We start from the raw sequence: 14,341 nt of genomic DNA, 5'->3' as shown, positions 1-14,341 counted from the left end.
CGCAATCCTATTTCCAGCATTTTGTTATTTTTAGGGCTGCTGCATAACACAGTATATATTTGAATTTGCTAGAATTACATTTCTTTAGTTTTTTTTACCTGAAGCAATACCGTTCCAGAAATATCCCAAGTGTAAGATCGTTCTTCCCATAGAACTCCATCGTAACAATCCTAAAGAAAATGACAACGATGGAAACTCAGTTATATTTACAATGAAATGCATGCTGTTAATTCATTATATTTACAATGAAATGCATGCTGTTAGTTCATTATATTTACAATGAAATGCATGCTGTTAATTCATAATATTTACAATGAAATGCATGCTGTTAATTCATTATATTTACAATGAAATGCATGCTGTTAATTCATTATATTTACAATGAAATGCATGCTGTTAATTCATATTATTTACAATGAAATGCATGCTGTTAATTCATTCTATTTACAATGAAATGCATGCTGTTAGTTCATATTATTTACAATGAAATGCATGCTGTTAATTCATAATATTTACAATGAAATGCATGCTGTTAATTCATTATATTTACAATGAAATGCATGCTGTTAGTTCATTATATTTACAATGAAATGCATGCTGTTAATTCATTATATTTACAATGAAATGCATGCTGTTAATTCATTATTATTTACAATGAAATGCATGCTGTTAATTCATTATATATTTACAATTAAATGCATGCTGTTAATTCATATTATTTACAATGAAATGCATGCTGTTAATTCATTATATATTTACAATTAAATGTACGCTGTTAATTCATTATATTTACAATGAAATGCATGCTGTTAATTCATAATATTTACAATGAAATGTATGCTGTTAATTCATTATATTTACAATGAAGTGAATGTTGTCAGGTCCAAAATGGTCAAAGAAGGCACACTCAGTATTACAATACACCTCAGTATTGCTCCTGAATGGATTTTGCTCCCACAACAGTCTTTAATAAATAAATAAATACAGATATAAATAAATAAATAATAGTCACTCAAACCCAAGCACTACACAGCCAATGTGTATTTATATATACACAGATAAAACAGACAGCATCTACAACTTTAAATGAACACTGTCTTCTTCTAGGTTGGTAGCTCTTTGGTAAGGAGAAGATACACACCAAGGGCTGACACAGGGATTAGGTGCATTGCTCGACTGAGTCGAGGAGCTGCTGAAGAGAACACAAAGCCTCTGGTGGTTTGCAGGGTTCAGACAGTCAATCTGTGAAGAGGGAAGAACAACTGAGTTTCACTGTGAACACTCGGGAACGACATTGTAGCCTCTTCAGCAAAATGAGCCATTACATTTGTTTAAGGGGTGCTATTGATAAAGGACATGACAAAACTGAAAATACAGCAGTAAATTACTAGTGCTGCATTCAATTAATGAATCATTTTAGAGCATGTCAATCTAAGCCATGCTACATAACACGTTTCCTCTTAAAATACATTTCAGAGTGACTCCAGTGTCACAAGAAAACTGGCAATTTGGATGACCAGATCCAACCTGTCAGTACATTTTGAAACCCTGTTTCATGCACCTCATTGCAAAAAACAGAATGTTAGCATCCTTTCTATTTGCAGGACACATTGGTCCCTTGTACCTTAAAGGGTTAAAATAAACCCCATTTCTTATCTATGGGTGTGCATTTGACTTGTGAAGCTGCAGAACAAGTCCAAATCATCCCTACCTTGGACCCCCAGGCTATCTCATTCTGCACATGGCCCCGATCATCCTCACTCTCACTCTTGGTCCCAGTCTTCCCAGAGGCCTCTTTGCTCTGTGCAAAGGGGTCAACGTCCTTCTGTCTGATCCTCCCGCCCCGAGCCCTGAAGTCCGCCAGCATCCTGGACAGGCCCTGGCTGCTGCTGAGGTGATCTGCGATCCGGGTGTTGGTGAGCTCGTGGGAGGGGAGGACCTGGGTAGACCTGCCAGGCACGCTCCCATTTGAGGGCTGAGAAGCCGGCACCTCCTTCAGAAGCTGACGTTTCCTCCTGCTGTCCTGCTCCTTGAACTCCTTGCTGACGAGAGGCGAGAGGTAGACTTGCTCGTGGAAGTAGTCTCGGCTGGGGCACCTCATCCCTTTCTGTGTCAGGAGGAAGGGCTCCTTGAACGAGATGAAAGGCGAGATGCAGAGGATGACATCCTTCAGCTCTTGCTTGAAGGCCACCGAGTGAGACTTCAGCCTGTCCTCGGAGGAGGTCACCAGCTCTGTGATGTACATCCCTGTGTCGTCCTGAAGGGGGTCCCTGAACAGCCTCGGAGCTGCCTGCAGTCCCGCAGGCCCGTCACACTGTCCTTCATAAAGGGTGCTTGCTTCGCTCAACCTGCTGTCCTGACTGATGTTGTCTTCAGCGTCATCCACCAGAAACGGTGGCAGCACTACTGCTGGCGGCAGGGAGGAGGAGGAGGAGGAGGAGGAGGAGGAGGAGAAGGAAAGGGTTGGTCTGTGCAGGGGCCCCATTTCGGGACTGTCTATCTTTGCATCATCTAATTTCTCAGGGACCTTCTCATCACCAGGGGGAACCTTCTCATCGAGTAGCCCGTTCTCTACAAACTGGCCCACCACCTCCCTGGACACAGACTCTGAAATTGCGGGCAGCTTTTCTGGCGCGAAGTCCAGCTCTTTGAGGACAGTGCTGACGTCAGCCCCCTGGAAGAGGTCCAGTTTGCCTGCCTCGGCCTCCCCGCCTTCGATGAGGGAATGGAACGAGCCACTCTTGGCCAAGCTGGGGGGCATGGCAAACTCGTCCATGAGGAAGGAGATCTCCAGCTGGGAGTGATAGGCCACGCAAATCATGAAGATGATGATATCCTTCACCCTGGCTAGTTCGTACTCCGAGGCCCCCCTCAGTTTGATGGTGCATCCTAAGTGCAGAGGGCAGCCCTCAAAGAACATCAGGGTCTTCGATTGATCTGGAGAGAAATTAAAACAGCCGTAAAAAGCAACAGCAATGGTGACATTCATATTAACAGGTGCCGCAGCTCTTACAGTGGATATTCGGTGCTGTAGAGACTACGTAATATGAGGCTGTCACGCCAACTACAAACAATACTTTCTATTACCTTATCATATTTTATTCCCAGATTTAATGTATATGGATTTTATGACTGATTCATAGGAGCTGATTAACCTTTTCAACCACCTCTACAACCACAGATCATAGCAGGGCAACCTGTGTTTCAGATATGTAAAGCTCTGTTGTAACTATTCCCTGGCATTTGTGCTACAAAGCAGGAAGAAGGAGGAAAGCAGCAATCACCGAAGCATTCTTTCCATTTGGGAGGTTGACTGCAAAGCTGTGCATGTGCAAGTCTCTTTAAGTCGTCTTGAATAAAGAGTCAATTGTACTGATACAGGCATGACGGCTTCCAGGTTTGAAAGAGTCAATTGTACTGATACAGGCATGACGGCTTCCAGGTTTGAAAGAGTCAATTGTACGGATACAGGCATGACGGCTTTCAGGTTTGAAAGAGTCAATTGTTGATACAGGCATGACGGCTTCCAGGTTTGAAAGAGTCAATTGTACGGATACAGGCATGACGGCTTTCAGGTTTGGAGTTAATCAAGTAAACAGTTTTTAAACTCATGCAGTTTTAAATTTAATTTGAAAATGTAGACCCGGCAGCCATCTTGTTTTACAAAAATACACCATTTTGCCATGTTTGAAATCCAATGTCACCAGGATGATACCTACCAAGTGCTATCTTGATTGGTTACACTGCGCATGAACAGAAGCAGTTTGAAGTCGGATGAAGAAGAAGAAGAACCCTAACAATAACAGGCTTCCCAGCCATTCTAGCTTGGAAGCCAAATAATGTGAAGTCAGGGCTTTAAACAAGTTGAGAGGCCCCCTGGATCGAGGCAGGAGGCACCGGCAGACCTTGCTACAACTCACCACTGGCCAGCTGGAATGAGTGCATATAGAACTTGTGGCAGGTTCCCAAGCGAGGCTTCGTTAGAAGCTGATCCATGGACATCACTAAGTCACCTTGAGTCATGCGGCTCACCCGGTCCAAGACTTGCTGCAAAGGTAAATACAAAAAAAAAAAAAAAAGAACAGACAGACTGATTGCAAATGAGCTGTAAGATCTGTGCATGCCTGCTCAGAACATGGTCTACAAGGATCACTGTAGCTAGCAGGAGAGATATTATTAGAGCTGGTTGAGACTTAACACAGCTAAAATGACAGAGACTCCCCCTTGAAGCCATGCTTGTTGCTCCCCCCTCGTGGGATCAGCCCCACTTACAGGCTTCACATTGATAACCAAGGTGATGCCGTGCTCCAGCAGCATGTCCTGGGCTATCCTCGACACAGTCTTCTCCACCAACACCAAATCAGGACGAACGTCCACAATTCTCTGCACGTAGTTCTTCAAGAACTCCCGTTCCTGTTCCAAGAAATGAAGCAATAACACTTTACACTCAATCATAAGATATACAGCAGTGGTTTAGAAATAGCATTAAGGGGAAGATGATCAAATAAATAAAAATCACTCCTCCCATACACTGCCGGTTAGGGTCAAAATGCTTGTCTAATTTTACCACGAATAAAAACGGTAATCCTTTGTTACTTATTAAATTCATCTGAAGTACTACTGTCAAGATTATTAACAACTCCTGGAAATGCAGTTTACAGAAACAAGCAAGCATTCTGTGAAAGTCTGAAAGGCAAACGAAGGCTCCCTGTCAGAATGAGATCACTCACCTGCAGCACTATGGTGTCGATGAGATCACTCACCTGCAGCACTATGGGGTCGATGTGATCACTCACCTGCAGCACTATGGGGTCGATGTGATCACTCACCTGCAGCACTATGGGGTCGATGTGATCACTCACCTGCAGCACTATGGGGTCGATGTGATCACTCACCTGCAGCACTATGGGGTCGATGAGATCACTCACCTGCAGCACTATGGGGTCGATGTGATCACTCACCTGCAGCACTATGGGGTCGATGTGATCACTCACCTGCAGCACTATGGGGTCGATGTGATCACTCACCTGCAGCACTATGGGGTCGATGAGATCACTCACCTGCAGCACTATGGGGTCGATGTGATCACTCACCTGCAGCACTATGGGGTCGATGTGATCACTCACCTGCAGCACTATGGGGTCGATGTGATCACTCACCTGCAGCACTATGGGGTCGATGTGATCACTCACCTGCAGCACTATGGGGTCGATGTGATCACTCACCTGCAGCACTATGGGGTCGATGTGATCACTCACCTGCAGCACTATGGGGTCGATGTGATCACTCACCTGCAGCACTATGGGGTCGATGAGATCACTCACCTGCAGCACTATGGGGTCGATGAGATCACTCACCTGCAGCACTATGGGGTCGATGAGATCACTCACCTGCAGCACTATGGGGTCGATGTGATCACTCACCTGCAGCACTATGGGGTCGATGAGATCACTCACCTGCAGCACTATGGGGTCGATGTGATCACTCACCTGCAGCACTATGGGGTCGATGTGATCACTCACCTGCAGCACTATGGGGTCGATGTGATCACTCACCTGCAGCACTATGGGGTCGATGCAGGTGAACTTGGTCTCCTCACGGTAAAGGTACTCAATAGAGCACTTCAGCAGCAGAATCTTCGGGGTTTTAATGTGGGAATTCATCTGGACACAAAGAGAACAGAACGCCAACAAACGATTATCCTACGTATTCTAAATACTAACAAACATTTTAAGCATGTCATCACGAAAATAGGAATTTTAACGTGTTGTTGTTAAAGGACTTGTCAGAGGATCCATTAAAAGTGAAATAGTACTCCAGTAAAAACACCCAGCAAAAAACATGCAGGGCTTTCTGATAGGTCACAATAATCAGCCAGGCCTCTGCTCACACAGCCAAAGCAAGCCGCACACCTACCTTCTTATGAGCTATGTTTTTGGTGCAAACAAAACCATTTACAACTGCAGAGTCAAATTTCTTCCCTCCGGGAATCTAAAGGCAAACAAAAGAAGAAGTTGGAACGAGAGGGATCTATTAAAACACGTCTCAAGAAAGCCCTCTACTCCACAGTCCATGCAGATCATGAGAAGATCAGAACACTCACCTTCTTGACGTGGACACACTGGCGGATGTCCATGTCGTCATCGTTATTCCTGACATCGGGACGCACTGTCTGGACCACCTGTCTCACCACCGGGACTATGATGTCTCTCCAGGACAGGGACAGGGACTCGCTGTACAGCAGCTGCTGCAGCAGCGCCATCATGTGGCTGTGGTTGGCAGAGCTGCAGAGAGGAAAAGGAACAGCATGTTGAAGATGAACCCTTTCATACATGGCGACCTCATATGGGGATGGATAAAACAAACTTCCAGCCTTTATATGGGGACATGGCTAGAAGATGATGTCTGGCAAGGAAAAAAATCAATATATTTTTCATTGTTTTGTTTATGTCTCCAAAACTACTTTAATGTTTATTTTCAATATTTCATGCATAACAGTGTGAAAGCTTCAGGAGGTAAACCCAGGGTTTCACTGACGTGTGAGTGTCCATCTCGTCTCGATTATCCATAGGGCTTGAAGTTTTCAGATTTTATTTTTGGTCATGACGTCCCTTTAAACTCACTGATAATTCTAATTGCATTTCATTCTTGCAGTCGCCTACATTAATCATTTTGCTTTTGTTATTTTCACTCGTTTAACAAAGTTGTCCTGATGGATTTTCTTCTCAGCACAGAACATCCAGTACAGAGTGCTACAGAGATAGCAAGTCAGCATTTAAAATCCAGTATGGAGTGTTACACAGATAGCAAGTCCAGCATTTAAAATTCAGTACGGAGTGCTACACAGATAGCAAGTCCAGCATTTAAAATCCAGTACGGAGTGTTACACAGATAGCAAGTCCAGCATTTAAAATCCAGTACGGAGTGCTACACAGATAGCAAGTCCAGCATTTAAAATCCAGTACGGAGTGTTACACAGATAGCAAGTCCAGCATTTAAAATTCAGTACGGAGTGCTACACAGATAGCAAGTCCAGCATTTAAAATCCAGTACGGAGTGTTACACAGATAGCAAGTCCAGCATTTAAAATTCAGTACGGAGTGCTACACAGATAGCAAGTCCAGCATTTAAAATCGCCTTGATTTGTAGCAAAGAAAAGAATTCTCTTAAACCCAGTCTTTAATTAGTAGTTTTGTCTTTAATTATGATGCAGAGACAGCTTAACAACAACTAATTAACATTTAAAGGGAGGTAGAGAGTTGGAAAATTAAAAATTAAAAAGTTCAAGCCCTAATAATAAGGTTTAGTGACTGGAACTGCAGTAGATCCAAATCCTAATGCTGTTCACATCGTTGGAATTGCTCTAATTGTGCTCCAAAGCTGTAAACTCCATCTCTAATGATTCATGTGTCTCATAACCGTAAAAAACCTCTATTCTAGTCTCTATACGGGGACATATGGAAGATGCAAATGCATGATAGACTCATATGAGGATGCAATCATTACCTAAAAACTGGAAGTGTTAAGTATAGCTCTGCCTGAGAAAAAGATCTGCCAGTGTGGGTATTATTTTAATGCTTTAAAACAATGGCTTTAACAGTATCTGCTGTCACTGAGATCGTCACAGCAGAGCCCGTCACCTTCAGAAGGACCAAGGCAGAATAGAAATAAGAAAAAAAAAAGGAACACGTCGAAGTTAGGTCAAAGACAGAAGAAGATATTGTTTCTTACAGCAGCCTCTCCATGGCTTGCTTCTCTCCATTCTCCTCTCTCAGCTGCTCCAGAGAGCTGTGGTGCCAGCCCAGGGGAGTGAACAGCAGCTCCTTGGTCTTCTCCTCCACCCGTCTGTTAAACAGGGACTCTGGAGAGAGAGAGAGAGAGAGAGAGAGAGAGAGAGAGAGAGAGGTGGGTTAGAGAGAGTGAGTGAATTAAGAGGGAGGAAGGAATAGAGACATAGAGAGGGGGAGAGAGAGTGAAGAGTGAGAGAGAGAGAGGTGGGTGAGTGAGTAAGTGAATGAGGAGGGAGGAAGAGAGACACAGAGAGGGGAGAGAGAGAGAGAGAGAGAGGTGGGTGAGTGAGAGTGAAAGAGGGAGGGAGGAAGAGAGACACAGAGAGGGAGAGAGAGAGAAGAGCAAGGAGAGAGCGAGAGAGAGGTGGGCGAGTGAGTGAGTGAATGAGGAGGGAGGGAGGGAGGGAGGAAGAGAGACACAGAGAGGGGGAGAGAGAGTGAAGAGCAAGGAGAGAGCGAGAGAGAGGTGGATGAGTGAGTGAGTGAATGAGGAGGGAGGGAGGGACGGAGGAAGAGAGACACAGAGAGGGGGAGAGAGAGTGAAGAGCGAGGAGAGAGCGAGAGAGAGGTGGGTGAGTGAGTGAGTGAATGAGGAGAGGGAGGAAGAGAGGCGCAGAGAGGGGAAAAGAGAGTGAAGAGCGAGGAGAGAGAGAGGGGGGGGGGGCAGGATCAGCATGAGAACAGGACAGCTTTGTCACCCTGAGTTTTAAACATTTATGTTTTCATTAAAGTTCGTGGGCTAAAAAAGTCTATTTGCACTCCCACGTCTCCAAGCCTGTATGTTTTGAAGTTATTTATATAGTAAATATGGACTGGAGAGGAGGACTATAGTAGAAAATTACTGACCCGAGGAAAGACTATTGTTACCAACAGGGGGCTATAATGCCCAAAGCCGCAGGCTAACAGCATTGCACCCTGGAGGTAACAACAGTCTTCCAGAGGGCATTTCATTTTCCACTATGGCTGAGTCTGCAGTACATATTTAATATATGAATCAGTCAAGAAAATAAGAGAGGCAAGGTTGGATAGTAAATACAACTTTATACATTTTGTTTCAATATCGCTGATACAGCACACGTAAATAAACAGTGACTTACATGTATAATATACATATAGCTATAACTTGCACTTAAGTTGTATTACATGTTTTAGTTGATATTTTTAGTTATTACGAGACTGGTCCTGAAACAAAATTAAGACCTTTCACTCTTTATACTACAGGCTGTGTTGATGCGTGACGGTGTCCTGCATCGGCCAGCCCCACCCAGCAGCTGAGAAGCTGAGAAAAACACACAACCAGACCAAACAGGACTACAGAGCATGACTTTGTACCATAAAAACAGCATGTTCAAAAGAAATGACATACAGAGAACGAGATCATAGGCTTTTATTTCCAGACACAGTCATTTTTAATTACTATCTGCTAGTTAGATACTGTAAAGTTGCTGTCAGACATGCACATCAAAGCATTTACTTATAAATGATACACAGATTCCTATTGTTGCTTATTTTGGGTGTAATGCTGTACGAAACTATTTGATTAGATGAATCCTAGTGTAGTCTTTCTGTTATTTCCTTATAAAAATAGCACAATCAAGCTACTTTTTAAGACAGACGGACCTGCACAGAGAAATACAAGCATGGAGGAAAACGACATCTCTTTACCTCTGATGAAAGCGTCACTGATGGAGATCATGTGCTGTCCTCCATCCTCCGAAACCAAGAACTCTGTTCACAGCAGAGACAGAGAAAAGAGTATAGGGAAAATAATATATAGCAACAGAAAAATGTGGGCTGCAGCAGTCGTCATGGTAAATGAATGACTGTAGACACACACACACACACCCTCTGTCAGTGCAGGGAACGACTTACTCACTCAACCAGACAGATACATGGCATCATATACTGTAGAAAAACTTTCCAGAAAAGAACTTTCAGCCTTCTGTCAAAACCATTAGCGCATGAGAACACAGCGTTGCTATAACAACTCACTTCTCCTTTTCTCTAGCCATACAAATAAGGAAACATTTTTAATAGGAACATAATGTAACTGGCAAGCAGTGGTCAGAACAAAAAACCACAGTGCTGCAGAAAAAAGCAAAAATAAAATAAAATAAGAGAGATCAGGCAGAGCCGTCCAGCAAGGTGCTGTTATTATCAGGAATCTCGAGAGAGAGTAAAGTGCTGCTGAGCAGGGACGCTCCGGACAGCTGTGTCCCTCCGGCTCAAACTTCTCCTTTTTGTTACTTTATTGTTGTATTATAACCAATAATTTTTTTTTTTTTTTTGAGCTCGAGTTTCAGCAAAACCGTCTGGACAACAAATTCTAGTCTCGTTTCCCGATTTTGATGAAAACGGTTTAGTGTTTAGCAACAGGAGCCACTAGTCTGTTCCGTCATTTGGGAATGGGGATACAGTGTAATGCAATGCCAGCAGGTTGAGAAATAGACCAGTACAGGACATTGCACTGAAATGAAACACGTGAATAATTATATTACTGTGGACATTTGGGACAAGTTGGACACAAACACGCTCACACTGGTCATGTGGGACTCAACTCAGTCCTGTCAGTTAGCATACAGACTATACAGTAAAAAAAACACCGAAACTGCACATGTCAAAGAGATCTGAAGCAGGGTTTGGACCGAGGCCCTGTGGGTGGTTTCGGAGTGTACCTTTCTGCTCAGCGGGGTAGGGGGGCACGTGAGGGTACTTGGACTGCTTCTTGATGTGGAAGTTTACATTATCCATCTCCACATTCAGACTTATAGATGCAGCAGAGTCACTGTCCACTGCAGACTGGAAACTGCTAACTGAGGTCCGTTTGCTTGGACTGGCAGAGTCTAAGAACAAAGAACGCAAACAAATATTCCAAATTTTCCACTGTGAAAATGGTATTGGTCATGTGAAACAGTCAAGGGAACAGCGTTACTTGACATTTGCATCTAATACACAACCCAGGGAATTGTTTTTCCTTTCAGATGCAAATCAGTGATTGGCTTTGCACTGGATCATCAGTAAATCTAAACCCAAACGTTAATTTTTTTTTAAAAAATACACATTTCTATTTTTTAATACTTATTAGCCTTAATGGGGTAGTGTTTTTTGTTTGTTTTATTTTATGCAAAAAGAGCTCTGGGACAGGAAGGAGAGTTGTTTGTGCTGTGTGTGTGTGTGTGCGTGTGCTCTGGGCAGGAAGGAGAGTTGTTTGTGCTGTGTGTGTGTGTGTGTGTGTGTGCGCTCTGGGCAGGAAGGAGAGTTGTTTGTGCTGTGTGTGTGTGTGTGTGTGCTCTGGGCAGGAAGGAGAGTTGTTTGTGCAGTGTGTGTGTGTGTGTCTGTGCGCGCTCTGGGCAGGAAGGAGAGTTGTTTGTGCTGTGTGTGTGCTCTGGACAGGAAGGAGAGTTGTTTGTGCTGTGTGTGTGTGTGTGTGTGTGCGCATGCTCTGGGCAGGAAGGAGAGTTGTTTGTGCTGTGTGTGTGTGTGTGTGTGTGTGTGTGTGTGTGTGGTGTGTGTGTGTGTGTGTGTGTGTGTGTGTGTGTGTGTGTGTGTGTGTGTGTGTGTGCTGTGTGTGTGGTCACACCAACAAACCCGCTGTGTGTGTGTGTGTGTGTGTGTGTGTGTGTGTGTGCGTGTGTGTGTGTGTGCTCTGGGACAGGAATGAGAGTGTTGTTTGTGGTGCTGTGTGCTCAGAAGCCTTGCTCTGCATGAGAAGGGTTTCCCAGGGCAGCCGGAGAGCACACGCTGACGTACTTGGCATGTTGTCTTCGCCCTCGTCTGCAATCTGCTCCGTGTCGCTGTCGTCAAACTTGATGTCTTTAAACCAGGAGGGCTCCGAGTGGCCCTCCAGGGAGTTCACTGAATCGCTGTCTGGAGACGGAGTCTCGGAAAACTCTGTGCTCTGATAAAACAGAAGCAGACAATCAGCTGCATTACTGTTGCAGTATTGCTGTTTAACATGCACGAGGCAGACTCGCTCAACTAAAGACTGTTCACAACCCTCTAGTGCAGGGCTTCTCAAACTCCATACTGGGGACTCCCTGTGGCTGCTGGTTTTCATTCGAACCAAGCTCTCAATTACTTAACTAGACCCTTAATTGAGCTGATAATTTGCTTAATTAGACCTTTTTACATGTTTTCAGCTCTTAAGCAGTTCCAGTTCAAGTTACTTATAAACTGTTATAGCTAACCTGCAATATGCAAACTGATCAAGAGCTGAAAACAAGCAGAAAGGTCTAATTATGTAAATTATCAGTTCAATTAAGGGTCTAGTTAAGTAATTGTGAACTTGGTTTGAATGAAAACTAGCAGCCACAGGGGGTCCCCACAACTGAGTTTGAGAAGCCCTGCTCTAGTGTGTCTGTAATTACATTTGATGGCAGGCAATTACTTGGAAATATTTAAGAACAGAGCCTCTTTGTTAAATAGTCTTTTTTAGTAAATATTTTAATATCAGTACTGTCAATGTTTTTTTTTTTTTTTTTTTTTTTTTTTTTTAATAATACCCAGCTGTAAATGTCTTTGATGCTGACCCTGAACTCAAACAAAAGACTTGCAGGCGGCAGGGTGTCTGAGGTAATCCAACCCTTTCTATTATGCTGTTAAGGAAATGCAGGTATGTTATAAAAGAGACGTGTATTCAAACAGCATACATGACCTGTGGCTCAGTCCTCAGGATTGCACTCATTCATTCAGTTAGAATATTTAAATGACTCTGTGTTTTGGTCTAGGAATTCAGAGCAGATTTAACAGGATTGGTTTCTCAAACAGAGCCAATAAATAGATAAGAAAACACAAGACATTTACAACACACCATGTGTTCCTGTTTAAATCTACCCAGTGCCTTTAAAATTTGTGGAACCTGCAGGTCACATTTGCGCTTTTAATTTTTTTTTTTTTACTTGCGTTCTATTTTGCGTTTAGTTTTTTTTATCTGCTTAGAAACTGCAAGGCAGATATTCCGTACTATTTTCTTATGTGCTTATCAATCAATAAAATCTGCACCAGAAAGTTCCTAAAACAGTTTTTTTATTAATGCAATCCTAAATTACTTGCTCACATTCACACAGGCAAAGGTACTACTGCTGTGGACAGGCAATGGTTACCTGCAGGGGGCGGTAAAGGACATATTCATCCCTAAACAGCTGATCATGATGAGTGACACAGTCCAGCCATCGCCCATCCGCCAGCGCCTGACCAATCGCAATAGCCTGGGCTCTGAAACACAGAGAGTACACGTGAAGCAGGGATCAGAGAGGCCACTGCACTGCAGTCTTGTTTTTAATCTGGGCTCTCTGAACACCAGAAACACATCCTGTTTGCACCCGATCCTTTCCAAAGGCATGACAGTAAATGTGCCATGCCGTGGTGGAGGAAGTCGGTGCAGCCGGGGCAACTGCACTGGGGCCCACGCACCTCGGAGGACATGGACAGGGGTCCGAAAGTTTGGGGGAAAAAAAAAACATCGATAACATCCTTCACAATTATATTTGCAGATGTTACCTTCATATTCATTTCATTGTAGCTACTAGTGCCAGTAATTGAGTTTTCACTCCCTCGTTTCAGCAGATACTGCTACTCTCTTAATTCTGTTTTTAAAAAATGGTTGAATTAAAATGAACTTGTTTATTCTTCCCTCGTAACTGTCTTTGCATGCAGGCTGCTGTGAGGCACTGTTTTGTTGGTGTCTCTTTTTCAAACTCAGCGACCACTTGTACTTTAGCTTAGTGGTCTCTCAGAATTGCAATACAGTTTCCTACAGACTTCATGGAAGTTTTTGGGATGCAACTGTTCAGCAGTCTTCTGCAGTTATATTCTGTGTGCAGCACGATTCATCGTGTAGTTTAGGCGGAAGCAGCTGCTGGGTACCAAGATAAACAAAAGCAAATCAACACGCCTGCATTTCTGATTGGAAAAAAAAAGAGATTTTCCTGTATGAGAGATTTCTGTGAATTTCTGCAGAATCCTGGAGGGACTGGTGATTAAACTTGTTAGCTTGTGAGTAAAAAGAGTGCAGTATTGGAAGTAAAGATGCACACGAAATGCAATTCAAATCAGGTGAGTAAAAAAGCTTTTTATTACATGTAGCCGAATACCTTTTCATACATGCTAGCATTCCGAGAATAAAATATTGAACACTTGACTTGACATGTTCTTTTATGTTTATAAAAGTATTATATAAAGGTTGGTCTCTTCCTCCGCTACTGGTTCCATGTTAGCATCGTAATACTTCAACATGGCATCATGTTAGCATCGTAATACTTCAACATGGCATCATGTTAGCATCGTAATACTTCAACATGGCATCATGTTAGCATCGTAATACTTCAACATCGCATCATGTTAGCATCGTAATACTTCAACATGGCATCATGTTAGCATCGTAATACTTCAACATCGCATCATGTTAGCATCGTAATACTTCAACATGGCATCATGTTAGCATCGTAATACTTCAACATCGCATCATGTTAGCATCGTAATACTTCAACATCGCATCATGTTAGCATTGTAATACATGCCTTGTTGATCATGTTAGCATTGTAATACATGCC

The 14,341-nt window shown here is 43.3% G+C and overlaps 1 protein-coding gene across 5 annotated transcripts in view; it reads right to left on the bottom strand.

Moving 5' to 3' along the window:
* LOC121322477 (1-phosphatidylinositol 3-phosphate 5-kinase-like) overlaps positions 1-14,341 on the bottom strand; it is a 45,393-nt gene that overhangs the window by 23,488 nt on the left and 7,564 nt on the right. For 4 of the 5 annotated variants that reach the window (XM_041262536.1, XM_041262535.1, XM_041262532.1 and 1 more), the window contains exons 10-22: positions 12,893-13,004; positions 11,541-11,688; positions 10,466-10,633; positions 9,456-9,518; positions 7,732-7,861; positions 6,104-6,284; positions 5,917-5,991; positions 4,764-5,663; positions 4,273-4,413; positions 3,921-4,047; positions 1,712-2,937; positions 1,142-1,242; positions 99-170 (exon numbers count right to left, since the gene is read on the bottom strand). In XM_041262536.1, coding sequence (XP_041118470.1) covers positions 99-170; positions 1,142-1,242; positions 1,712-2,937; positions 3,921-4,047; positions 4,273-4,413; positions 4,764-5,663; positions 5,917-5,991; positions 6,104-6,284; positions 7,732-7,861; positions 9,456-9,518; positions 10,466-10,633; positions 11,541-11,688; positions 12,893-13,004 — 3,444 coding nt within the window. The remainder of the gene's footprint in view (positions 1-98; positions 171-1,141; positions 1,243-1,711; positions 2,938-3,920; positions 4,048-4,272; positions 4,414-4,763; positions 5,664-5,916; positions 5,992-6,103; positions 6,285-7,731; positions 7,862-9,455; positions 9,519-10,465; positions 10,634-11,540; positions 11,689-12,892; positions 13,005-14,341) is intronic. The other variant, XM_041262534.1, reaches the window with a different exon arrangement.

The sequence above is a fragment of the Polyodon spathula genome, chromosome 10, assembly GCF_017654505.1.
Source record: "Polyodon spathula isolate WHYD16114869_AA chromosome 10, ASM1765450v1, whole genome shotgun sequence".
In the NCBI taxonomy this organism is placed as follows: domain Eukaryota; kingdom Metazoa; phylum Chordata; class Actinopteri; order Acipenseriformes; family Polyodontidae; genus Polyodon; species Polyodon spathula.
Note: the sequence above shows the minus strand (reverse complement) of the source record. Positions and strands in the feature narration are given on the sequence as shown.